The sequence below is a fragment of the Atractosteus spatula genome, chromosome 1, assembly GCF_055471065.1.
Source record: "Atractosteus spatula isolate fAtrSpa1 chromosome 1, fAtrSpa1.hap1, whole genome shotgun sequence".
Classification (NCBI taxonomy): domain Eukaryota; kingdom Metazoa; phylum Chordata; class Actinopteri; order Semionotiformes; family Lepisosteidae; genus Atractosteus; species Atractosteus spatula.
In genome coordinates, this window is record NC_142706.1 from 39,588,228 (window position 1) to 39,615,988 (window position 27,761).

Genomic DNA, 27,761 nt, shown 5'->3' on the forward strand with positions numbered 1-27,761 from the left:
TCACCGCCACAGGCATTACTCTGAAAACAGGTCTCATAACAGGCGCATTAACACTTTTTCCGACAGAAGCTGAATAACTACAGCATAACGGGGGATGGAATGCAACATAAACATTAATTCTTTGTTAACCAAACACTTTGAATTTAATTATGGTCTGCAAATATGGAAAAACGTAGTCAGTAAAAATTTTGCACAAATAGGTGAAATCACGAATATTGAACTTGCGAATATTGAAGTTTTACTGCATTACACTTATATAGAACTTTAATTTACATTATCACAAAGTGTTGGACAGATGGAAGCCAATGTATCAGCTTCTTCTTAATGATTTAGTCTATATCAATGATGTCTACTTAAATGAGCGATCCATTCGTATGTTTTTTTGCACTTGTTATGCATTGAGCAGTTATCCGCTAAAATGTACAGGGTGGCCATAAAATCTTGCCTCCTTCTTCAAGATGAGCTCCTCTGTAACTGCGTTCCGTGTCCCTAAAAGCACCATTCATGTGACCCATGTCCCGTGTCAACTTCACGAAAACTAGATGATACCACAGAAATGTTCTTCTCAGAGAAGACCGTGATAAACACCATGCCTAAACATTTCTTTTATGGCATAGATATTGGAAAATCATACTCTAAGATAATTAAAAAACAGGCCTTCAATCTGGGTAAGTAAACTGTATTTAGAAAGCTCACCAAAACCATTTATAAATTTGAAGTGGTGTCTTCTAATACATTTATTAAAAATACTATTGTCCCAATCAAGCTTGAAAATCCAATTTAGATTGCACATGTAGAGTACATATACGCTGTGGCACATCTTTTGCTGATAATTACACTTGGACACGTGCTGATGTTTAACATCGGGGCTGCTCCCCAGCCACACTCAGTACCTGTAAAGGTTCCAGTGCTGACCTCTGACCTCGTCTCCGTGTCATCCTCGAGCCCTTCTTCTTCTCCTGAGAGCAGCTTGCCTGCCAAATGGGAACACCATTGATCTGAGGACACCAAACCCTCCAACAACCAGCGATCTCCAGTTACTCGATACACTAGCACATACTGTACTGTAGAAATGTATTCGGCCCTGACTTTACCAATGAAACCCACAACCCTCTATAATGTCACAGTCATTAGTTCGCTTTCTGGCATGTTTTTGCTCAGAAAAAAACAGTCTTCATTTCTATGGATAGTCTCGGGAATTGAGAAAATACCTTCTCCTGAAAGATGGTGAGAAGCAAACATGTAGTAAATCTGTTTCAGCACAAAAAAATTGCTTTCCGAGAAAAGAAAAAACAGACTCATAAGATACTCCCATAACTGGTGACTCATCATTGTGCGGACTACTTACAGTACTACTGAAAACTACCAGTACTACGCAGAGTCATGACGCCTGACGCTACTAGGAGACACAACTAAAAATAATCACCTTTTTGTTTTCTGAGCAGAAGAGGACTGCTTGACGACCCTCCAGCTGCAGGTGACAGGAAAGAAAAGATAAAGAAACCAGAAACAGCCCAAATAGAGAGGAGTGGAGCCCAGTTTAGAAATGGAAGGGTTGCTAATGGGGATAAGAAGCTCTCACCAAAGAGCAAAGCCTCCACTTGTGTGGTCCAACCACTGTGATGTGCAAGAAAGCAAAAGAACGAGCAAAGGCTGATTCCATGCTGAAAGGCAATGAGAAGAAACACAACATTTCAACTGCTGAGCCTAAACAAGGACTAGCAGTTGAAATGTTGTGTTTCTTTTCTCTACTTTTCAGTGTGGAATTAATCTTTACTCAAGCTTTTATTTTTTTACATATCCCCACTAGAAAACTAAAAGAAACTGGTTAATACCTTATTTAAGGCTCAATAATTTAAGATTAATAAAAATAATTCCTTACACTTATATAGCGCTTTTCTGGACACTCCACTCAAAGCGCTTTACAGGTAATGGGGACTCCCCTCCACCACCACCAATGTGCAGCCCCACCTGGATGATGTGACGGCAGCCATAGTGCGCCAGAACGCTCACCACACATCAGCTATCAGTGGGGAGGAGAAGGAAGTGATGAAGCCAATTCATAGATGGGGATAATTAGGAGCCCACGTTTAGTAAAGGTCAATGGGAAATTTGGCCAGGATGCCAGGGTAACACCCCTACTCTTTTTGAGAAAGGAAACTGGGATTTTTAATGACCACAGAGAATAAGGACCTCAGTTTTACACCTCATCTGAAGGACGGTGCCTTTTTACAGTGTAGTGTCCCCTCACTACATTGGGGCATTAGTATCCACACAGATCGCAAGGTGAGCGCCCCCTGCTGGTCCCACTAACACCTCTTCCAGCAGCAACCTTAGCATTTATTATAAACCAGTTTCATTCAGGTTTCCTCATATCCCACACACGAGATGTGGACCAACACCCGTGAAGAGCTCCACTTCCTGCCCTGTCTTGTTCTGCCCTTAAACAAACAGCGAACGGCGGGAATTTACCAATGAGCTCCAGAATGCTGCTGCTCCGCCCTCGGTTCTCAGCCTCCTCGCGGGAGATGCTGATCCGCGGGATGCTGCCGGCCGTGATGAGGGCGTGCAGCAGGTCCTGCGGCGGCGTGCGGAAGGTCTGCTGCAGCAGCTCGAGGGCCGCCGTCACCACGTTGTGGTCGCGGTGCTGCGTGTAGTGAAGCGTCAGCTCGTACACCTGCACGGCAGCACATTCACTTTGTAGCAGAGATATTTCACCATAACAACCTGGCACTGAGGAGCAGCTTCAGCGCCTGGACTAAAAAAGACCCCTGCAAAGACACCTCTTCCTCTGGTGAGCAGCACACTACTGACTGCACAGCATCCGTCCTATATTACCACGGTGCGGTGGCTCTGTGGCTAAGGATCTGCGCCTGTGGCTGGAAGGTTGCCAGTTCATATCCCCCGGCCAGCAGAGGAATCCTACTCCGTTGGGCCCCTGAGCAAGGCCCTTAACCCCAGCTGCTCCAGGGGCGCTGCACAATGGCTGACCCTGTGCTCTGACCCCAAGCTTCTCTCCCTGTCTGTGTGTCTCATGGAGAGCAAGTTGTGGAATGCGAAAAGAAATTCCTAAAGCAAGAAATTGTATATGGCTAATAAAGTGATCTTATCTCTTATCTTATTACATTTGATATATTATACTTCATATACTGAACACACAGGTCCTGGCTTGTACATTCAAGTCATGGCACAGAGAAAAATACTGTTAATACCTGCTTTCTTTTTACTTTGTCCATAGCTCATATGATCATCTTTATGAGACAAACATACATTTTCATCAAAACAACTCGTGTTATTGAGAAGTGCTTTGGATTTCAAATGGACACGTGTGTATCCATATGTACACAGGATTTCCTATTTGATAGTTGCCCTTAACAGCAGCTTGGATATCAAGGCACTGAGGGAACAGCGTAACAGTTAACCCTTCCAGCAACAGCCTGACCTTTGCTCTAAGGTCCCCCTGTGCTGCCTCTTGCTAAAGAACACAATGCCCACAATCTCCAGCCTGAAATGACAGCTGACCTCAGGGAAAGCATTGATTAATGCAGCCAAAAAGAGCTGACAAAAAAGGATTTGACATGATAAACATGATTAACACTTCACGATGAAGTTTACTTGACGGCGCATTTCACTGTGCCCGTCCTTAGATTTCCGTTATTGGATATCCAGTAACCCTTTTCTTTCCTCTTTAAGTATTAAGTCAATGTCACATTTTACCTAAAAGTGATGTACAGTATAAAAGGGAAAAATTACGCTAAGTATTGTTTTTGTTCTCAGAATATTTAGCTACTTCCCATTCTTTTTTTCTAAAAGCCTGTGACCATTTAAATATCAGCAGTGGGTCAAAATACACTTGCGGTGCTTAAGGAATTCTATGGAAAATCAGATCCCAATTTGTGAAAAATGATAATACATCAGGCCTAGTGGTTTTCAGGAAATTGGGCACGTCTTTAAAACAAGGCATTTAAACAAAACACTACAGATTTTTTATGTTGCCTCTGCTATCCAAGTAGCGGCTGGTTAAGTCTTTACCTGGATTAGCTGCTCCGGTGTGGGGGAGATCTCGGCCTCTTTTCGCGTGACCCCAAAACTGCCCTTCAAACTGGTGTCCTTGACCTGCTGCTGTAGTAAGGGCATCAGGTATCTCAGGGCAAGCAACACCCCCAGGATCAGCGGGGCAGGGTGCTCATCGTCCACAGGAAGCAGCAGACCTTAACAAGAGAGGAACACAGCTTAACACCGCTTCACTGCTTTGGGGTCACCGTGTTGCTATACCGTACTTTTCAGATGCATCCCAACCAGAAAAGCAAGAGGCCGTCAGCTGAATAAAATAATGGAGGTGGGGAGGGAGGGGGGACATGTTCACTTCTGTATTATAAAAAGCTCCACAATATCTTGCTGTCTGTTAATAATACAACATTGATTAGTGATAACTCTTCAAATTAATTATAAGGCGCCATTATTTCATGCTAATACAATAATCACAGCATTTAAAAATTCAACAGCTGGCTCTGGTCTGAGGCACAACGCAATGCCTGTATACACACAGAAATAAACGTGTGCTCATTCGTTTGCTCCAGCCAGCTTCTTGAAACGGCAAATATGAATATTCTCTCAACTTACAGGCAGTAATGCGAGAGCCAAGCACACCAAGTATTTCCCTTGCAAAGTGTTTCGCACAGAAAAAATAACTTTCTGCTCGATCCCAGAAATACAGAACATTTCTGTAAAACATTTTTAGAGCCTTATTTTAATCAGAATTCTGAATCCAAACATACTGTATACATACATAAGAAAAAAATGCAAGACTCAAACGAGTGCAAAGAAAGAGGTCTAGAAAGAGGAAATGTTCTTCGACGGGAAAGGGAAAAGGAAGGCAAAGAAGCGAACACTTCAAAGAATGCAGAAAACACACACGGAAGGGCATTCAAAGATGTCAGATTTGATATCAAATGTTAAAATTAAGATCACACACAAGTTTCCTTATTAAACAGATGAACTGCTTACAGATGACTGCGGATAAGAGAACCAAATCCACACTCGAGACGCAGCACGAGCCTGTCGCCCTACCTAGAAGCACATTGAGAAGCCAGGTGTAGAAATACTGGGTCCTGCGAGAGTGCTGGCAGATGCCGACGGCCGAGCTAGCCGCTGTGCGCCTGATGGTCGGAGAGCTGGACTTGAGGTTTCCGATAAACGCTTTCAGCAGGACCTAAAGTGACGCAGAATGACAAAAATCCACACAGCCTTTTGGTGAAAATGAAATATCAAAGGTATGACCACACCTGTCCTCCGGGTTGTGCGACGCCTGGTACTTGACACCTGACCCTAAGGGACACCTGTGGCTTGACCCACCTTTTAACTTCCACTTGTCGGATCCGAGCCTGGTCGGCACTGGGATGGGAGAAAAATTGGGCTGTAAGTGAGGCTGGCAGCCCAGTAGGTGGTGCTCTTCCCTTGGAGCGCAATTTCAAAACCAATATACTGGAGAGACTAGGGACACCACGAAGAAGGAAGTGTGGTACTTCAGAGGAGACGTTAAATTGAGGTCCTGACAGTTATTAAAGATTGGTCATTACAAATTTCACGGCACTATTTGAAAGAGTAGGACTGTGAGCCCCAGTGTCCTGTTGAAATTCCATTCTGGATTTGACCAATTTGGTCTACAGAAAGCTTAAAGTTACTGTGAAGCAATTTCTAATGGGCCTGCTCTGCTATGCAGAACCAAAGCAGTGCTGCACTGCAGTAGTGGGTGAACTGAGGCCATTTACATAGTTAAATACTGTATGTAAACCACTTGAACAAACCCAAAGGGATAAAAAGTGGTATATGAATACAATTAATTTGAATGAATTATGCACTCATTGTATGATTGCAACAGGTACTGGCACGAAACCTTGAATTTGTGGTATCGCTATCTTAAACTCGAATTTAAGGAGAAAAAAAAACATGTGGGAAAAATGAAAATATTTTTTAGTCAAGTGTAATACCAGCAATTGGCAAACCAGCTTTATAAAATGAACACGTTACTACCACTGTCATGCTGAAGTTTTTCTGTTATGGAGGTTAGTTGCTTAAGGTGTTTACTTTCTGTTAAAATATATGAAACAAAGTTTAAAGTCTAAGTGTTTTTTTTTGTAAAACCTCACGGAAAGCTAATATTTTGAGTTTGCTACTATGAATGGATTTTAACCACCCTGGACCATATTTATAAATATTTTTACTTTGTTAATGTTATCGCCCGCAATACTAAACAGTACAAATGTCTAATCACAAAATAAAAAATAAACATCTCTTAGTTATGTCTCTCTTCCAAATGTTTTTGGTGTTATTTAAATGAAAAACCAAGTTAATTTAGCACAACGGTAAGCATTTTATATATTCAGCCCTTTGAGCTTTTTCTAGTTAAATCAATGTGCTGTGGTAAGATAAATTTTACAATTTAGTGAACGACATAAGGACATCGTAATCTTGTAGTGCAGACACCAGGAATCTTCTAGTCCCTTCACACACCAGGTGAAGATAAAGATGAAGAAAAGGTCCATACAAGAATGCAATTAATGTGAGAGAAAAGAGAGTAGTCTTATTTTTCTTTTTTTTTCTCTCTACGAAACGAAAGTGGTATTTTTACTCACTCACGTATTCTAAGTGTATCTAAATACTGTATTTAAAAAAGTACCACAGCAGCGCTCACTTCCTGGGAGCCTAGTGTCTTTTGTTTTTTTCTTTTAACCCATGTAGATAATTAAATAATTTTCCTATTTATTTTTTGAAGCATACTGTATACAGGTCTTCTACAGCTGATTATCTAAAACATTAAACATTGAAAAAAAAACATTAGTAAAATATTTATGTAACCATCAGGTGTGATTATATAGGGCTTTAGCAGCCAGATACTTTGGTGTTCATTAAAATGTATAGTTACAGTACGTATGAGAAAAAACCTGTGACAAGTCCTGCGTTTGCATAGTTCATTAAAAAATTAGATCCACTATGTAACCATGGGTTCAGATTGGAAGACAAACCTGGCTCTCTGGGAGAGGAGTCTGTCATCCCTGTACTACAGTAACAGAGCCCTTAATCCAAGCCAGCCAACAAGCCACCTACTGTACTTTTACATCTGGCTTCTTACCAACTCCTCATCATGAGACAATGTTGTTCCACATTTCCTGAATAAATCTGCTTACACCAGTCAGATTACAGTCACATTTGTCATAAAATCAATAATAGATATTGATGAAGAAAGTCTCATGAAGCTGGAAGGTTCTCTTTCTTGGAGATATATTGCCCTTGAAACATGACTTATCTTACAACTTCCTCGATTTAAAAAAGGCACATCAGAGATAATTAAATTGTACAGCATCACAGGCTGTGTTTACCATATGACAAATCTCTGCCAAAATTAGCAGAAGCAAGGGAAAGCAGAACTCTCTCGCACTGTAGCTCAGTTTTACAGAAAAGCAAGTACAGCTGTTTCTTTCAACAGCACCCTTTTATATAGCCAGCAGCCATATCACTCTGCAACTCACAACTGGCAACCCACTGAAGCTCAGCAGGTGTGTCCCTGGTCAGTACCTGGATGGGAGACCTCCTGGGAAAAACTAAGGTTGCTGCTGGAAGAGGTGTTAGTGGGGCCAGCAGGGGGTGCTCACCCTGCGGTACATGTGGGTCCTAATGCCCCAGTTTGACAGGGACAATATACTGTAAAAAGGCCCTGTCCTTCGGATGAGACATACAGTAAAACTGAGGTCCTGACTCTCTGTGGTCATTAAAAATCCCAGGGCATTTCTCGAAAAGAGTAGGGGTGTAACCCTGGTGTCCTGGCCAAATTTTCCATTGGCCCTTACCAATCATGGCCTCCTAATAATCCCCATCTATGAACTGGCTTCATTACTCTGCTCTCCTCCCCACTGATAGCTGGTGTGTGGTGAGCGTACTGGCACACTATGGCTGCCATCACATTGGTGGGGCTGCACATTGGTGGTGGTGGACGGGAGTCCCCATTACCTGGAAAGCGCTTTGAGTGGAGTGTCCAGAAAAGTGCTATATAAGTGTAAGGAATAATTATTATTATTATTATTATTATATTGTATGTTGCCCTGTGTCTCTTAATGTTATTCTTATAAAACTAAATAGGTTTAAACAGCAAGATACTGAGGAAACAGTTTCCCAGTTGTTTAAATGACTGGCTGTGTAGTGGGCAGCAAAACTGGAGGAACCATCTTACAAGTGAAAATCTCAGCCCAGGTGAAAACATATGGTCCTTTTATAGCATAATACTCAAAATCTTGACATTAACAACAGAAGTGCAAATGCTTATAACCAATCTCTACCAGGACATATAGTGTAGCTGTTCAAAAAAAATCTTTGAACAGTACTTATAATTATTTCTTACACTTATATAGCGCTTTTCTGGAAACTCCACTCAAAGTGCTTTACAGGTAATGGTAAATGGCAATGGAAAATTTGGCCAGGACCCCTACTCTTTTCAAGAAACGCCCTGGGATTTTTAATGACTACAAAGAGAAACGACCTTGGTTTTATGTCTCATCCGAAGGACGGTGCATTTTTACAGTATAGTGTAACTATACTGGGGCCAGTCACTATACTGGGGCATTAGGACCCACAAAGACAGCAGGGTGAGTGCCCCCTGCTGGCCCCTAAAACACCTCTTTCAGCAGCATCCCTAGCTTTCCCAGGAGGTCTCCATTCCAGGTACTGGCCAGGCTCACACCTGCTTAGTTTCAGTGTACTACTGGTTTTGAGTTGCAGGGTGATATGGCTGTTGGCTAATCAAGTCCTTCTTCTCCCAGAAGCACCCCATACCTTGATCTCTCCATCGTTGGCGAAGTGGCCCAGTGCTGCCATGATCTTCGGAATGGCCGCTGCCAGCGTCTCCTGGACAGTCTCCTCTGGGCGCTTGCTGATCCGCGTCAGGCAGGGGAGAAGATTGACCAGATACGGCCTGGCGATAAAAATCCAAACAGCCTTCCTAAACATCAGTCATTCACGGTTTGTCTGACAATCTACACAACCAGTACAGAAAAAAACTGAGCATGAACAACGTTTCAAGTTGCTACAACAGTGCTAAAGAACATAATACACTGTTACGTCTCAATAACAAACAAAACAGTCAAAACATCAAAGGAACACATTAGAAGAAAAGTACTGAATAGGGTATGGAAAATGAAAAAAGTACAGGTCCAAATACATAAGAAAATATTATTATGAATTATGTTTTAGCTTTAAAAGTATAAAAACTTTTCATATATATATGTCACTACACAGATTCTATGCTTTTCTGACAAATGTTTCCACATTACACTCAACTCCGTTAATTGAATGCCTAATACAATCAAAACCTTCTAGAAAGAGCCATGCTGCTTGTAACAGATGGTGTAGTTTAATGGTGTAGCCAATCCAATTCAACTAAATTGTAAAAAGTTACTACTCACAATAGACAGCATCACTGTGTAAGAATCTTAAAACCATCATTCACAAATACATGAAGAAGGCATATAAAACCAATCATTACTTTTTAATAGATGGTTTTCACTTTTATTAATATTTGAAATGTTGCCTTAGGAGAACATGTATTTTTTTCAGATTTCACACAGGCCAAAAAATTAATCTTCTGTCAGCATAAATAGTCGTTCGGCGTTACCTGCATTTTTGTGGACGCACGAGATGCGACAGTTCAGCAAACCTCCAAAGTGCAGCTCTGAGGCTCCGCGAAGCTCCATTCTGCAGATAAAGGAGCAGTCTGATGGGACTTACTGCACAGCCATGAGGGGTTCATGATCAGTCAGTGTCCACATTGCTGACAGCTGTCATAAAAAACTGAGCCACTTAAGAGGCTATGAAGCCCCACAGCACCATAAAAATAATCATTCTTCTTTTTGGGTCAGCCATATCCCAGTCCGTCCACGAAGGGAGTTTGTATATCTCCAATCTCACGTGAGATTTCCAACAATGCACCAGGTGACACTACAAACATGTGACAAAGCGTTTTTGGTCAAACTAGATAAAACTTGATTTTTTTTGTCTAAATGCACAGCATTACTACTAAGGTTAACCCTACATATGTAGGCCATAACTCAATACCAACCCCACTGTCAAGTATTTAGGTGCAGCATTATGTTATAGTTCTGTTTCTTATCAGCAGGAACTGGGAAGCTTTGCAAGACTTGCTGGGAACATAAACGTAGGAAGTTACTGGCAAATCAGAGATAAAATCCTGCTTCTGATCTGAAACTGGTCCCAAGTCTTGACTGAACCAAGTCAAAGTCCTGACTTGAAAAATCTGTGCAAAGACAATCTGCTTCTATCAACCTGAGAGAGCTTGAGCACATCTGCCAAATGGGATGGAATGACTTAAAGAGAAGAGAGGAAGAGGACACTGTAAAGTGGGGAGTCCAAAAAGACCTGCAGCTCTAACTGCTGCCAAACGTGTTTCCACCAAGGTCACAGGTCTGAAAATGCATGCAATCAATCTATTTCATTTTTTACCCTCGAGTTTTTGCGAACATCTCATTAGCAGCTCATCCCTTAAACGTCTTCGGAGTGAGCATTCGGTTTTGGGTAAAATTTTAAGTTTAAAAAATGAGCATGCATCAATTTGCAATTCCCACACAATGGATGGGTCATTCGAAGAGTATGAATACTTTTTCAGTACAATGTATACAAATCTATCAAAATATAAAACCTGCATCCATAGCTCATTAACAGTTCATTTATTAACAAACAAAAAACTGTACGATAATAATAGTTTCAAGAACAAAATGGTACTGGAGGTGTTTAAAAATTAATGGGTCATTTTGTGTGAAAGCAACCAGTTTCTGCATTATAATCTCAAATTGTCCTGCACTTCATCAGACATGTATGTTCTGTGGAAGAGGGAGTCAAAAGTTCACAAGAGGTCTAAAACATTTTTCTGAGACATGGTTATTTAGAGTGGTCATGCATGTATGCTCTCAGGCTTCCATGAAGACCTACAGTACTTACAGTGCCTTTGCAGAAGTATTCACCCACCTTGGACTTTCTAACATTTTATTGCGTTACAGCATGGAACCATGATGTATTTAACTGAGACTTTTTGCCACTCATCAACACAATAGTACTCTATAATGTCAAAGTGAAAAAAATATCCAGACATTTTACTAAATTAATTAAAAATAAAAAAAACAGAAAATAATTGAAGGCATAAGTATTCACCCCCTTGCTTTGACATACCTAAATTACCTCTGAAGTAATCAACTCTCTTCTCCAAGTCACAGAATTACTTGACTGGAGTCCACCTGTATGCAGTTGAGGTGTTTCACATGATTTCAGAATAAATACACCTGTGTCTGGGAGCTTCCCCACTTAGTGCATTTCCAAGGAACATTCCAAGCATTCCAAGAGAGTCTCAACATTTTGGAGGAAGATTCTATATAGAAGATTCTATGAGACCAAAATTGAACTTTATGTTTGGCGCAAACCTACTGTAACACAGCACATCACACTGAGAACACCATCCCTACAGTGAAGCATGGTGGTGGCAGCATCATGCTTTGGGGATGCTTCTCTGCGGCAGGGACTGGAAAATTCATATAGATCAAAGGAAAAATGGATGGAGCTAAGTACAGAAGAATCCTAGAGGAAAACGTGCTGCAATGCTGCAATTGGACTCGGAAGACGATTCATCTTCCAACAGGACAATGACCTGAAACACACAACAAAAGCCACACTGGAGTGGCTTAAAACCAAAAAGGTTAATGTACTGGAGTGGCCCAGTCAAAGCACAGACCTCGATGAGCATCTGTGGAATGACTTAAAAAGTGCTGTTCACAAATGGTCCCCTATCCAACTGATGGATACCGAGCAATGTTTGCCAAGAAGAATGGGCACAAAGATGTGCAATGCTGGCAGAGACATACCCAGGCTCACAGCTGTAATTGTTGCCAAAGGTAGTCCTACCAAGTATTATCTCTTGGGGGTGAATACGTATGCATTCAGTTTTCTGTTTTTTATTTTTAATTAATTTAGTTAAATGTCTGGAATTTGTTTTTCACTTTGACATTATAGAGTACTCTGTGTTGATGAGTGGCAAAAAGTCTCAGTCAGATACATCATGGTTCCATGCTGTAACACAATAAAATGTGAGAAAGTCCAAGGGGGGTGAATACATTTGCAAGGCACTGTACTTGACTGCTAAATGCTTAATTGCTTAATTGGGAGTGGCATATTGACAATGGAGCCTGACCTACTACAAGCCATGGTCAACAAGATCCAAAAGTAAAAAAATTCAACACTCATCAATCATTTTGGAAACAATTAAAAAGTGAGATAATATCTAATGAAGCTAAATAAAACTGAAAAAACATCACGAGAAAATGGGCTAGATGTTATGATTCGCACTTCATACTGAACACATCACAGATATGTTTGCCCACTTTTAAGACAATTACACATCAAGTACAAAGAACAATGTCAACTCAAGTCTTTATACTGTCAAAAAAACATTCAGGAAATACAAAACGGTTGGAGTATCTAATTTCACTGTAAGCAGAATGTTGGTTCAGAAAAAGTGGATTCTAGCTATAAATTAAGATCAGGCGAAATTCTCATCTGATACAAAAGAAGCAGTACTAAACTGGTATTAATACAACAAAATGAGCAGAATGATGTCTGGAACAAAAAAAAAATCAACAGAGAGAAAAGAGCAGATGTCAAGTAGCAACTGAAACTGTGCAATGTAAAGGACGTATAAATACAAAAAAATCTCCCTGGAAAAGACATGATCTTTTCAAAGTTTCCCAAACATAATTTGTACCTGCTGGAGCAAAGGACAACCACTCACTTCACTATGTTAAGATAATGATTACACATGAAAGTCTTCATTGAAGCTACAATTGATGTAAAAAGTGCTGTCTAGCTGCTGTGGTTTAAAATCCAACTTTTACAGAAAGTGATGTGTGCAAAGATAAGTTCTCCACCCTGAAATATGGACCTTCATATGACTGAACTGAAACAAGTCCAGTGCACTCACCTTTTTAATCTCTTTGTACAACTCCAGCTGCAGGCGGGGAAGATTGGAATCCATTAGTGCCTGACATAAAACAAAGAGGCAGTGCATTATGGCAATGAACGTTTATTCACTCTTGCCAACAAAAAAGCTTCAATTAATAAGCCTTCCAGTTTTACTTTTTAAGACAAAGTGGACCGCAATATACTGTACAACACCAAGACTTAACACACAACCCTTAACTCCAGTTAAAGCAGATGGAGCTGATTTGTTTGAGTCTTTTGTATGTTGCCAAAGCACCAGGATTTATATGAGGCTCAAAGGACAGTATAAATATTAATGATCACATTGTGTACAAGATCAGACTCTGACAACTCAACAAAGACATGTACAGCTGTTTCACAATCACTTGAACTGAACTGGCTGAAGATACCAACTGATTCAGAAATGCAACAAGCCAAGATGTGGGATGTTTCCCACAACCACCTCACCTTCTACAGAGCAAGCACCAATTAAACAAGAGTTTCTTGAACATAAATCACTCCTTTTGGCTTCAATAGCCCTTACATTGTGCAGAGAGGAACTGGTACAGTCTGAGCAGAAAGATTTCTAAGCCTCTTTACCTGTGTAGAGGCTATGGCTTGGAAATGAAAACTCATATCGCTATGCATAATTAAAAAATAAACACCACCAAATGAAAAACAGGCTAAGAATGCAGAAACAAATGCAATTCAAAATGGCGGTCTCACCTTAATGATTTTGTTGAGGCATTCGTCAGCTACCATCCTTACGTCAGATTCCCCATCGTCACTGCAGAGCAGGAACATCTCCATGGCGATTCCTAGGAGCTTCTGAAACTCTGGGGAGTTTCTGGTCCCAGAACCACAAACAGCAAAAGAGGGGTTGGCACTCCACACACAGTTAAGGCATTAGATAACACAATGACGGTCCTCTGGATGTAGGAATTAATCCCGCCAATCCTAGCTATTCACTACAGCAGCAACCGAGATTATACAGAATTCCACAGCCAGAAAGGTGATCTTCTACACACACGCAGATATATACGACAGAAAAATGTATTTTACAGAGCCTGTTTAAACATCACAGTATTTGACTATCAGAGCACTGATCTGAGTGTTCAATACATGAATTTGGCGGCACACAAACACATATTCGAAACGGCCATCATACCTCAGAGACTGTGCAACAATGTTTTCGCATATTGTCAGACAATGGGCCACTCTGTCCTTTTTGGTGGTCGCTGCATCTTTCTTCCTACAAATAAGAAAAACAAAAACCACATGGTAGGCACTCAACCATTCAAAACAGTAGTAATTTGTTAATCCAGGTCATAACTTTCATTCAGGAATATATTCCAAACACAGTAACACTGTAAGGAAATGAGATACATGCTGTATGAAAATGGAAAACCATGCAGTCATCATTTCAATGATTTTAATTTAACAGAAACATTACAATAAGAAAGTTACAATATTAAACTGTAAGGGGGCCAACAGCTGTCTTAAATTCTGGCTTTGATTTATGCTGGCATACTTTAGCTCCATGACATGTTGTTGACAACTGCACAAACATCACCGTAACAGCCTTGCTGGGTTCAAGAAAAAATGGATGCAATAATGTATTTGTGTTTGATCATTAGTGGTATGTATTACTGTTTGCTACACATTAATTTTTTGGTTATCATTATTATTTTTAGGTAATAAATTACTGTTACTACATGCTGTAGTTTTCAATAACTTAGCCAGCTAAGTTATTAATGTATAATAGATAAGATATTGGGAGGTTTTTCCTTTAACACAGAAGCACGTTTGGTGTAGACTAAGGTCAACTGTACTGCTCAATGTCTCCTTGAACTGACGTTTTTTTTCTGTCCCCAATTTATGTTAATGTTTCAGCGGGATGTTGATGATCATGACAAGATCCCGTGGTGCTAGGATTACAATGGTACAAATCCATGAAAATTCCAGGATCTTCTTCTCCTGACCCAAACCCAATAGAGCATCTTCAGTACCAACTCTCCAATACCATCGGCTGGCAGCAGTGAACTTAGAAATGGCCAAATCCCCCCTTTCCTCCAGCAATTGAACCAGAACTTTTAAATGCTTATTGAAGGACCTTTATCAAAATCCCTCTGAATAGGTAAATACTATAAACCTATCATATACTATGTTATATCCCATCAAGCCTGCTTAACTCAGATTGTAAGACTTTGTTCTGGGCTCTGCCTGTATAGTTTCAAAATATGCTTAACAGCATACCATATTTTGATCACAGGCCATGAACGGTTCTCTCACCCGTTTCCCTTACTCTATCTTGATCACTTTCTACGCGGTGGTATGCTGTGGCTCTGGGATTAGAGCAGTGGATTCTAACAGGCTGAACAAGCTCTCAGGAGAGCAAGCTCCGTCATTGGGTCTAGCCTGGACCTCCTGGAGGTAGTGGCTGAGAGGAGAATGGTGTCCAAACTAGAGGCCATCATGGACAACTTCTCCCATCCCCTCTATGACACGCTTGTTGAAATGAAGAGCATGTTCAGCAATAGGCTGATCCAACCACGGTGCGACAGGGAGCGCTACAGGAGGTCATTCTTGCCTTCTGCCATAAGACTGTACAACGCATCTCCTTTGTGTCTGGGCAGAGGCAACATTGACAGTGACCTGTTTCTGGACTGAACAGTAAACTGATACGTCTGTTCTTTTTCTTTTTCCCCATTTACAACCGTTTTTGTGCAATACTGTAGATGCCAGGGACTTGTGCAATACATTTATATTTATATTGTGCAATACGACTTTTTTTGTGTACTGTTCTGTTCTGGTTTGTTCTTTGTGTGTTCTGGACTGTGAGTAACTCTTCTTAGTGATCTTCTCACTGTACTGATTGTATTGTATGTATTGTATTATTATTATTGTATCATTCATTACACTGTTGCTGTGTTGTCTGTGTTAAGCTGCCGTTGCACTTCAATTTCCCTCACGGGATCAATAAAGTTTATGCATGTATGTAAACGTTTTTAATTTTAGAACACAAAGACAAAGTATAATTTTTTTCTTAACATATAATACCATCATAATTCTAACACTTGAGGGTCTGACTGATGTAAGTCTAGTTTTCAAGACCCTTGATTAATCTAGAACAGGTTCCTGTGCTCACATGCCTTTTCTGATTAATGATATAAGCCCTCTACCCCTTCCTTCTTTCCAGTCTCTCTGGAAAACTACAGTACAGTGTGTATCCACTAATACTGCAGTTTTCACCAATGCCCCCTATTTAGCCATATTTCAATTACAAGTTTCATTTACAACATAATCACATTCCTGTGAAGTAGCTTTGATTTCTTGTGTTTCCTTCCCAATCCTCCTTGTATTCAGGTAAACAGAAGCAAAAAATATTTGTGAACCTTCAATATAGTTGTGGGATATTATGATTTCTTACCATGATTCCAAATTCTCTTAACTAAAAGGTCTTATATTTACCAAGTCAATGTTTTTGAGGTGGAATGGTTTACACTCTAGAAAAAAATAATTAAGAATCAGTGTAAGTGAAATCAATGAACCCCTAATTCACTTAGCACAATTAAGGGGGTAGTCGGAGTAAGGTATTTAAATAATTGAGTAACAATTAAACATAGACCGAGTCTGAGCAGCCCTGACCTACATAATGGTCAGACGTTTTTGCGAGACAGGTATGCACCACATAGGTTAGTGGAAAGAGGTCATGCCACAATCAAAAGAGATTATAGAGGACCGCAGAAAAAGAGTAGTTGATGCTCTGCAGTCTGGAGAGGGTCCAGACATTTGGGGTTACATCCATTCATCTATTGTCAGACTGCAAATGAGAAATATTCAGAACCACACTGGCTCTATCCAGAAGCGACAGTCAAGCCAAGGCCTACCCAAGTAAGTTTAGAATTCAGTCTTAAGTGTTTAAAAAGGGAAGCACAACGCTATTTCTATATTTCAACGTTAGAAAGAAGCAGCACTGATGAGTGCATTTCAAACCACAATGAAAGTAAAATGTACACAGTAATGTGTAAAACTTCTAATTTACTTCTCAAAAATAGACTAAATTTCCAGGCCTGTGCGGCTCCATATTCTGAGATTCAGAATGAGGCAACGTAATTTCCAGTGATGTGTTGCGACTCTATTACAGTACGTTTTAAAGAAGCAGGCTTGTGAATACATCTCGTTTAATCCAATACAAATATTGCTCTCGACTTCGAAAAGGTTTTGCAGAAAAATACTACTTAATTGTTAATTCTACATACAGATCACGGTGGGATATTTCTGTTGTGAAATGTGTGCTGCACAACCTGTACATCACAGTACATTAGTCATTACAAGGACTAGTGAGCAGGAAGGGCCGCATAATGTTGCAATTCGTACAAACTCTTTCTCGCCTTTGGTGAGACCAGGGGTTTGCAACAATTTGGGGACTACACAGTACTTTCACAACATCAAGATTTTGTGCTGAATTCAGAATTTATATTTTTTCTATACCTGCAATAAATATGGTTATTAAATCAGAAAAAAAAATCTGAGAAATCGGGACTGCAGTTCCCCTTTAAGCAGTTGCCCGTTGAGCTTATAAATATGACCAAAGATCATTAATCAAAAAAGTGGTACTAATTGTTAATTCAAGCTAAACTCATTCTCTGATAAAACATTAAGCTAGTCTTTTAGAACACAAATACTTAACACCAGCAAACCACTCTGAGAGAATTTTTTTCTTTTGCTTTTCTGAGGATAAAGAATAGGGCAAAGTAGGCCACAACTCAGAATAAACTGGCGACACAAATAAAAAGGAGGAACTCAGCAGAGAGATGAGAAGACAGGGCTGAGACACCTCTTTCTACAGACGACAAAACCGCATCTGTTCAGGTAATCTGAACTCTGGAAGCAAATGGTACTTTAAGAAAGGGATCTGTTGTCTTTTATTGTTGGAAAACACTCCTTCCCAATTGTGGAATCCACCGGCTAAAAGACTTGTCTCATGTGTTAGCAATGCACTACTTTGGAATAAAGAAATAGGTTCTCATTCATTTAGTATCCTTTAAAGAGAATTAATTAGTCCTTGTTTAGGGCTAATTAAAAGGACTAATAAACAAGAGAATCCCTTGTTTAATAGGCATGCAGATTCCCTCTGCTTATTTAAGGTGTTTTGGGTCTCAATAATAGGGATAGAATTCTGTATTTCCTATACATATTCAATACAGAGCTCTGGGACTCAGATTTGTACAGTAAATACCTGTATATAGCATGAAACTTTATGTTGTACAAGTTTGTCTATAAGTTTGTGTATAAACATTTGTATTGCTTAGGCATGCCACCTATTTATTACTATATTATCAAACTGTGCTGGAAAAGTCAAGAACAAAGATGTAACACTGGATACTACATAACTATACAGAGAGAAATTATTATTAATCTTTATAATTTACGCATACTACACAGCAAGATGGTTTCAGAACTTGATTCCCTTCTTACTGAACAAATCTTTTTTGTACATTTTCATCACCCCCTTAATCAGTATTTTTAATGAATTCACAAATATCCTGGACAACTGAAAACACTGCATGGAGATCTAAAGCATGCAAGCATACAGTAAAACACTACTTGACAGGGCGCCTGATGGTGCTAACCTGAAAGAAGCCGTGTTGCAGGTGACAGGGACATTATTACCATTTAACTGGGACAGATGTACCGACGGTTGCTTTTCACTTCCCATTAACCCACAAATGAGAAGACAGATTTGTGGAGAATTCGATTCCAAACAACAGCTCACTACATAACGCTAGTCAAAACAAAACCATCTAGAGTGAAGTACACAGAAAACAATTTTCACATATCTCAGGTCAACATGGGGAAAAAAATCAAAATAAATACATTTCCCATACCTCAACTAGTACTGTTTAAAGATTAAATAGCACACATTATTGAGATAGTAACGAAAAATGACACTTATTTTGTAAGTAAAAGTCAATAAAACATAACCAAGAATGAAAAAATAATTTAGCATAACTTCAGTTAACTTGCCTTTCTATTACAATTACTAAAATACCATCTAAGATGGATTTGTGAAAAATAGGTTAACATAATGGCCTTTTCTTGCACTTGACTTCTTGATCTTTATGAGGCTTAAGGCTCATACGACACAAGAAGAAAATAATAAGTAAAACAGCTGTGATTGGTCCCTAAAGATTATGCTGTATTACAGCACACCAGTTTTAACAAACGGATTTAGAAAACGAGTTTGAAACATCATATGAACTACCATCCCAGTCTAAGCAGAAATAAGGCCCGTTTTCTCCTGGCAAGCTTTTGTTCTGTAGGTCTGAGACCTAAAAAATGCCTCTTGGTGAGTCTAATTGGCAAATAAACTGCTAATGTTTCTACAAATAAAATAATTTTACTTCTGGTCAAAGGCCTTGTCAGAAAAGACTAAATTCATGTAGTACTGTACATCTAGATTTTAAAGCACAGAATTAAAATATTCTGGCTTTGAAAGTACGACTCGCATTCTTGCCACAATTCCAAAAATTGTGGAATTTCAACACTGGATGTGCGCAGGATACATCAGCGGAAATGTACGCGGCCTCAATGGAATTCAACCAAATGAGATGCTTCGATGGAAAACGTCTGTATTTGAGCTCAGATAATTATTCTCCGATATGTGCCAACCTGTAAAATACTGACACATACTGAGGTGCCTTTCCTTTGGTGCTTGTTAAAAGACAGTACAGTTCTGGACCTTGAATATCATCCTGTACCTAAAATTAAAATTAGTGGGCTGCATTACGTTCAGTGAAATGAAAACGAAAAAAGTATACAGTAATATGGCATTTCAGTGTGCAAAACAGTTGTTTCCTGTTGTTGCTGTTGTCCGAAATTAAAAAAATAATAGCATTGTCTCAGCCTTTTACTAACAACTACCAGCTGGCTACATCAATAACTCTTTATTACTATGAACTTGATAAATTTTCACTAACTCAGAACTTAAAGACTGACTCCAGAAAAAACACTACTCTTGCCAGGAACACCCAGATAATTATTTTTACTTTACACTTAAAGAATTTGCCTCTGTTCACTATATGAGAAGGGTACATCCTCTTATAGAATGTCATCTTTCATTCACTCATGACGTATCCCAGCACTCACTGGCCTGAATGACTCTGTAGCACAAGTGCATCTGCAGAGCCCATGGCAGACTGCTGGCACACACACTCATGTCTGACACTCTTTTTACACTTCCAAATGTTTCTCATCCTTCTCCACGCACTCCACAAAAGGAAAGATGGTAAATTTGCAATTGCATGCCGCATCCTACAAAAAACCTTGAAAAAAATCAATGACAAAATAGAAAAAAAAAACTAACACTATTTGAGAAAGACACCGGAAAAAATACGTATAATAATAACAACTGCTTACAATTATATAGTGCTTTCCTGGACACTCCACTCAAAGTGCTTTACAGGTAATGGGGACTCTCCTCCACCACCACCAATGTGCAGCATCCACCTGGATGATGCGACGGCAGCCATAGTGTGCCAGAACTCTCACCACACACCAGCTATCAGTGGGGAGGAGAGCAGAGTATTGAAGCCAATTCATAGATGGAGATTATTAGGAGGCCATGATTGGTAAAGGCTAATGGGAAATTTGGCCAGGACACTGGGATAACACCCCTACTCTTTTCGAGAAACACCCTGGAATTTTTAATGACCACAGAGAGTCAGGACATCCGTCTCATCCGAAAGGACAGCACCTTTTTACAGTACAGTTTCCCCGTCACTATACTGGGGCATTAGGACCCACATAGACTGCAGGGTGAGCACCCCCTGCTGGTCCCACTAACACCTCTTCCAGCAGCAACCTTAGCTTTTCCCAGGAGGTCTCCCATCCAGGTACCGACCAGGCTCACACCTGCTGAGCTTCAGTGGGTTGTCAGCTGTGAGTTGCAAGGTGATATGGCTGTGCTGGCTAAGATATAGTATAAGCTATATTCTTGAAGCTTTCTTTGGCTCTGTAGGATCATAGGTTTGTGACTAGTTAATCAAAATTTCCTAATGTCCATCTTATTCACAGCTCCAGAAATATTGAAACAATGTTTTATTCCTTAGTAGCAGGAGAAATCCTAATCAAAATTTCCATGTCCATCTTATTCACAGCTCCAGAAATATTGAAACAATGTTTTATTCCTTAGTAGCAGGAGAAATCATTTTGATGCAGACCACAAGAGAGCAAAACAAAACTGAAGCAGATAAATCATAGTTTTGCTTTCATCATAAAGTGATCTAATTATAGAGGGCAAACATGAGAGAGAAATACCTAAAGTTTCTTGAACATTTCAGCCGCCCTGACATCAATTTAATTACCCACCTGCACAGAGGGACTTGTGCGCAGTGCCTAGAGAGATTATCGGCTGTGTGTTAAACCATGTATATTTTACCCGTGTGTTTCCTCTATGATACAATGCTGCTGCAAATAAATATACAAGTGGTTTTTTTTTTAACATGGGTGCTTTATTTTAAAGTTGATTTTTTCCCTCCATATCTGTCTTGTCATCTTGGATTTTGTTTTTCAGTTCTCAGAATAAGAGAATGAAATTGGAAGACCACAATAAAAGCTGAGAGCACACAAGTAAAATCCTGCACACCCTGTTCACATCCTCTGCTCTAGGACGACTGCCTCGTCATCCAAAAACTGTAGCCACCAGCATTAATTCACTTCAAGGGAAAGAAGGAGCCTGACAGTTCTAGGCTGGTGAATAACATGGTAAACTGATATGTGCAATCATGCCGAGTTCAGGGAACAACCAAATAAAGCCAGTCCACAGGGTGCAGATTACCAAAAAAACACAAACACATTGCCCCACAAAACTGACCGAGCTCAAGAAAGCATTTTGAGACAAACTGAAACTCCAAAACAGTTAAGTACATGAAGTACACAAGTAGGTTTATATATACTGTCCAAAACAGATGTCCCAGTGCACAACCTCCCTCAGAAGCAGAAACAGTGTAACAGACACATAAACATATATTTGAACAGGTGGGGTTTTTTGCACAGTTACATTCAGATATTTAAAGGCTTTAAAGGCAGCCAACTGGCAATCGACTGTGAACTGTCAGTTAACAGGATTCTTCAAATTTTTAAAACACAACTGCTTACAGTAGCCTTCACTTAGAAATAATCCCCTTAATCACCAGGAGTGTCCCAATACTGCAAAGGTTAGTACTAGGACAACAGAAAAACAATATACAGACAAACAAAACAGGTGCACTGCACCTCGTACTCCATTATAAAGATCTCACTGGACAGCTCAGGCAGATCAATATTAACTTCGGGGTGTTTTTCTAAGGTCTTTTCCCATCAGTCTTGAAGCGCTTCCCAGTCCCTGCTAATGAGAAGCACAACTACAGTATAACATGATGCTGCCACCTCCATATGCAACGCTACGCATTTAGACAAAAAACAAATTCCAGGTTTATCTTGTTTGATCACAGAACCCCTTTGCCACACGTCTGCAGTGTCATTTGCAGTAGGTGCTTTGAGATCTGCGGTGTGTTCTTTCAGTCCCATACAAGCCTCGTCCGTGGAGTGACCGGGATGTAGTTGACTCCTGGACATTTCCTCCCATCTCGACCACAGAGCTCAGCAACTCTGAACAAGTTGCTGTTGGCCTCGTGGTTAACTCCGTTCTTCCTTGTTCCTCCGACTGGAAGGAACAGTGTCTGGGGGCCTTCCACCTCACCAGGCTCAAAGAGATAGTAGGGTATCTGAAATGTTTTCATGTATTTTATATTACTGTATGTATTTTAATTTTTCGTCTGTTCTGATGTCTGTTTTTGCTTGTCTTGGGCTGGGCTACTGTAACACCTCAATTTCCCTTTGGGATCAATAATGTCTTATCTATCTCACTACCTGACTGAGGGGCCTTACCGAAAGAGTTATATTTATTCATATCATACCATTAGACAATGGCCACTCAACTAATTGTTTGTCTCATTAAAGTAATTTTGTGTACCTAGATTAACTGAGATTTACCACGGCAATGGTTTTGAATGTTTATGCAGTCATAACTATTCCTGTTTTTCTTTCATATTATCCATTTACTCTTTCTTCTTCTTTGCTTTGACGGCGGGGCATGGGTTGTATATTAAACAAATATTAATTGCTACTAAAGTCACTGCAAGCTATAAAGCAAGAAAATGTGAAAACTGTGCAAGGGTCTCAATACTTTTGCAAGGCACTGGAATAGCCTCTATAAAACCACATACTCGGGTATCTGAAAAAAGGAACAGCCTATAAATTATATTAGATGTTTTCTACATACTAAAAGGTAACAACGCAGAGTTTTAGCTATACAGTATATGCTTTGTGGCACTGAGTATCAAAAAGCAAAATGCAACTCAAAGAAATTACTAGCAAACTGAGCTCCGTGATCTATGTACTGAATTATCAGTCACTATCTTTAAGAACTCGATTGTATAATGTCACAAAGCATTCCACATCCCATGCATTCCTTCAATATACTATTCAACGACTAAGTTGAAGTTGTGTGAATACTTTGCACTTTCACAAAAAGCCTTGCATTACTACACTACTGTAGTAGTGGATTTTTGTACTGTATACTGTACAACATTACATTCTTAGTTATCTAAGGGTCAGTAGCACCCTGTTCAATAAGAATGACATCTCTGAGATGGATGATTACACAGATTTAATAAAGCAGTCACAAGACCCTTCATTGTTTAGTGTTTCCAGTATGGTGAAGAAGGATATTTGTAACATATTCCAATCCCGTGAAATCACAAACTACTGATGCAACATCTATATTGTTAAAGTTCAATTTGGTTAGCATTGCTGCCTCGCTGTGCTGGGGCCCTGGGTTCAAAACTGGGGGTCTATCTGCACAGAGTTCATATGTGCTCCCCTGGTTCATCTGGGTACTCATGTTTCCTCCCACAGTCTAAGGACATACTGGTAGGTTAATTGACTTCTGGGAAAATTGGCCCTGGTGTGAATGTCAGCATGTCTACGTGTCTGCCCTGCGATGGACTGGCATCCTGTCCAGAATGTACCCCACCTTGTGCACCTTGCTGAGATAGGCTCCAGCTCCCCCTCAACCCTGAATTGGATGAAGCAGTTAGAAAATGGAGGAATGGAAATTAATTTTATGTAGGTTACATGTCTAAGAGATAGGGGTGAGTGGTACAGTTGTTTTGCACCGTGTACAATCACTAACTTAAAGAGATTTTATCTATACGGGACATAATTGATACAGCAGAGTTTCTGAGGCTGAGACACTGGTAACTGGTCTCGAAAGTGATATAGACCTGGCAGAGCATGCTACAGGTGAGCTTAACAACTGTAACTGTCTCATGTCCTGCACCGATGTTACTGAAACAGTAGCTTTCATACACTGCACAAATCAAAATAGGAACGTATAGTGCTGCATACACAACATGAGTGGAATTTAAGAACTATGGAAATAGTCACTGACAGATTGTATTTTTAAGTATTTCACAGTATTTTTAAGTAGTTAAGTATTGCACAGCAGATAATGGTTTCAAAGTACCATCTATGCTAAATCTTGAATTAACAGACGTTTTTTTTATCTTTTTACTATAATGACTAACATATATCAATACAACTGTGTCATTGCAATACTGTATTTTGAAATTCGCAGCTACTGTACCTATTTGTGCTTATCACCGACACCTACGCCACACCACAAACTGCCCGACTTTCATGATCTAGCCACCCCTGCCCCGAAAACTACATACTGTATATAAAAAATCGATCTTCAAACAGATCTTTGTACAACAAAACTCTTAAGTTAACTTTATTCCCCAGGATCTGCACCAGCAGCAACCAGAGGTACGACTGCGTTCGCTGTTTACGATCTAGTAGGAGTGTAGCTAGTCTTTCGGTGTATTTACAAACTAACAACGAAAAAGCTTTCCAAGGCAGATGGGAATACATATAATGACTAACATATATCAATACAACTGTGTCATTGCAATACTGTATTTTGAAATTCGCAGCTACTGTACCTATTTGTGCTTATCACCGACACCTACGCCACACCACAAACTGCCCGACTTTCATGATCTAGCCACCCCTGCCCCGAAAACTACATACTGTATATAAAAAATCGATCTTCAAACAGATCTTTGTACAACAAAACTCTTAAGTTAACTTTATTCCCCAGGATCTGCACCAGCAGCAACCAGAGGTACGACTGCGTTCGCTGTTTACGATCTAGTAGGAGTGTAGCTAGTCTTTCGGTGTATTTACAAACTAACAACGAAAAAGCTTTCCAAGGCAGATGGGTTTGTGTGCATTTATTATTGATGCACCTACAGCGATCGGGTACGCAACCGCAGCAAACACCACCCGTAGGGACAACTCAAAGTAATTTACGATGACTTGGTCTCGGCTGTTCAATCACTGCTATGCTGCCCACCAACCCAGGGCACCGCCATTCAGTGCCCAGTCTCGTCATCTCGCTTGCTCTGTACTTACTGTTTCTGAACTAGCTCTTCGGCCGATGGTGGTCCCTGTTGTTGCTGGAATGACTTGAGAGACTCGAAGGCCTTCATCAGTTTCTCCATGGTGGCCATTTTAACAGGAATAATATTTACAAATAACACAAACAGCGGGGCAACGCGAAAACGTTAAGGAAGGGAACGGCCTACGCGCTTCATGCGTGTTAAATCCAGCCACGGGTTTGGGCTCCGCGACACCCCACCTGTCACAGGGAATTCGTTACGGTTTTTAAAAATCTATCATTTAAATGAATGGGACTTAGTTGCTGTTATATCCAATTTTGTTAGCCATCTTTGATGCATCCCATCAGCCTCCCTCCTAGCAAGGAAGTATATTCCCTGACAGCTTGAGGGGGAGCCGCGCTGTGAGTGGCTGATCGGGAGCCGCTTGTGTTTGATTGAGAGGACGGGAGAGCAATAACACGACTGGGGCTGTCTTCATCTCGGCAAGAGGGCGGCGTGGGTTTACTTACCAAAGCGGCTCAGAGGCTGAATGTACCACGAAGTTTTCTTGCTGGGAGGCTGCCTTCTGATTGGCCACCGTATTATTTTTATTGAACAGCAAAATAAATCCCTCTTTTTACCCTCAAAACCATGACCTTAAGGCCACACGTTTCGGATCTGATATTGTTGGTAATTAGTTTGAAGATTGGTAATCGGTAAAGAGTGGAGATGAGCTTCCTGTCCTGTCAAGAGAAATTTCTCTTTTGTCCTATCATACAAATGTTGTGGTACGTGTACTGAAAACCACAAAAGCAGAGCTTCGACTCTCGTGTGTAGTACTCTGGATCTATGATCTGGATATTTAGATGAATGTGTGATAGTGGTGGCTGGCTAGTGAAATAATGGCATGACGCATCACATATCTGGGATGTCCCTGTGGACGATAAAGTAAGTGTCAGGGACTTTCCAATGCATTTGGGGGAAAACAGCACAATACAGCAAATGCCAGTGGTCAGTTGATATATCAATTAATATGTTTAATAGGCACATTCTTTATACAGGATAGTGCTGTGGTTAGCATTGCCTCCTCACAGCTCTGGGGCCCTGGGTTCAATTCCATCCCTGGGGTGCTATCTGTGTGGAGTTTATATGTTCTCCCCATGTTCATGCAGGTTTTCTCTGGGTGCTCCCACATTCAAAAGACATACTATTAGATAAATTGGATTTTGGAAAAACTGATCCTAGGTGTAGGTGTGTGTGTGTGTCTGCCCTGCAATGGACTGGTATCCCATCCAGGGTGAATCATGCCTCACACATTTTTCTTGGTGGGACAGGCTCTGGCTCCCCTGTGACCCTGAATTGGGTAAAGCAGTCACAAAATGGATGGAAAACCACAGGAAGGGTCTAATTACTTGTGCAAGGCACTGTACATTTCTTTGCAAATGTCCTAGCAGATCTGGTAAAAAAAAATGTATCTGTATGATGATCTGTTTAGGGAAATCGTGATATTTATTAGCCAGGGCTTTGAATAGCATCCCGTACTCCAGTGGTTTGGTATAATTTTCCAAATGTACAGTATGCTTGTATGTATGTTTGATTGCAGTATTTGTATGTGAGATTCTTCCCACAGAGGGAACTTCCTTGAAGTCTTTTTACGCACCTAAAGAGCCTACAGCCAAGCACAGAACCCAGACCTCGTCTATTCCTACCCCTGTAGGATGGGACTCAAAAACAAGACAGTAATGTACTCCAGGTGAACTTTAACACAACAAGCCTATATTATTAACAAATGTATTTATTTACATTTATGAAAATATAATATCCTATAGAACGATTGACGAGCATTTACACTCAGTCCTTCCAGCACAGATTTTAGTTCTTTGCTAGGGGTGCAAATGTGTATAGCGTACAGCCCCCTATGGTCTCGACATTATAAAATGATCCAACACATTTTTAATTGATAATTTATTCAAACTCGAATGCTTAGACAGAAAAGTTCTAATGGTAAATGATGTTGCAGTAAATAACAGAAATGTTTTTTGCATAAGTATTATAGTATTGTAGTAGTATTCTTTTATCTAGGTCATAAACAGGTTGAGTGGTTTGTGATGAAAGGTGCACAATTGCCTGGTGAAGAGAATCATATGGTGGTATGTGGGTAACCTCAGTTCAAGGATACATGAATTCAATATTTGGTAGAAACTATTGGCAGCAATTACAGCTATTCTTTGCTACCTTTTGACA

The 27,761-nt window shown here is 40.2% G+C and overlaps 1 protein-coding gene across 3 annotated transcripts in view; it reads right to left on the reverse strand.

Moving 5' to 3' along the window:
• htt (huntingtin) overlaps positions 1-25,887 on the reverse strand; it is a 97,844-nt gene extending 71,957 nt beyond the window's left edge. For 2 of the 3 annotated variants that reach the window (XM_088915469.1, XM_088915459.1), the window contains exons 1-11: positions 25,552-25,887; positions 14,198-14,281; positions 13,756-13,876; positions 13,031-13,090; positions 9,665-9,744; positions 8,827-8,965; positions 5,071-5,212; positions 4,033-4,211; positions 2,473-2,677; positions 1,427-1,471; positions 894-974 (exon numbers count right to left, since the gene is read on the reverse strand). In XM_088915469.1, coding sequence (XP_088771595.1) covers positions 894-974; positions 1,427-1,471; positions 2,473-2,677; positions 4,033-4,211; positions 5,071-5,212; positions 8,827-8,965; positions 9,665-9,744; positions 13,031-13,090; positions 13,756-13,876; positions 14,198-14,281; positions 25,552-25,649 — 1,234 coding nt within the window. In that variant the 5' untranslated portion in view covers positions 25,650-25,887. The remainder of the gene's footprint in view (positions 1-893; positions 975-1,426; positions 1,472-2,472; positions 2,678-4,032; positions 4,212-5,070; positions 5,213-8,826; positions 8,966-9,664; positions 9,745-13,030; positions 13,091-13,755; positions 13,877-14,197; positions 14,282-25,551) is intronic. The other variant, XM_088915478.1, reaches the window with a different exon arrangement.
• Positions 25,888-27,761: the final 1,874 nt, after the last annotated feature.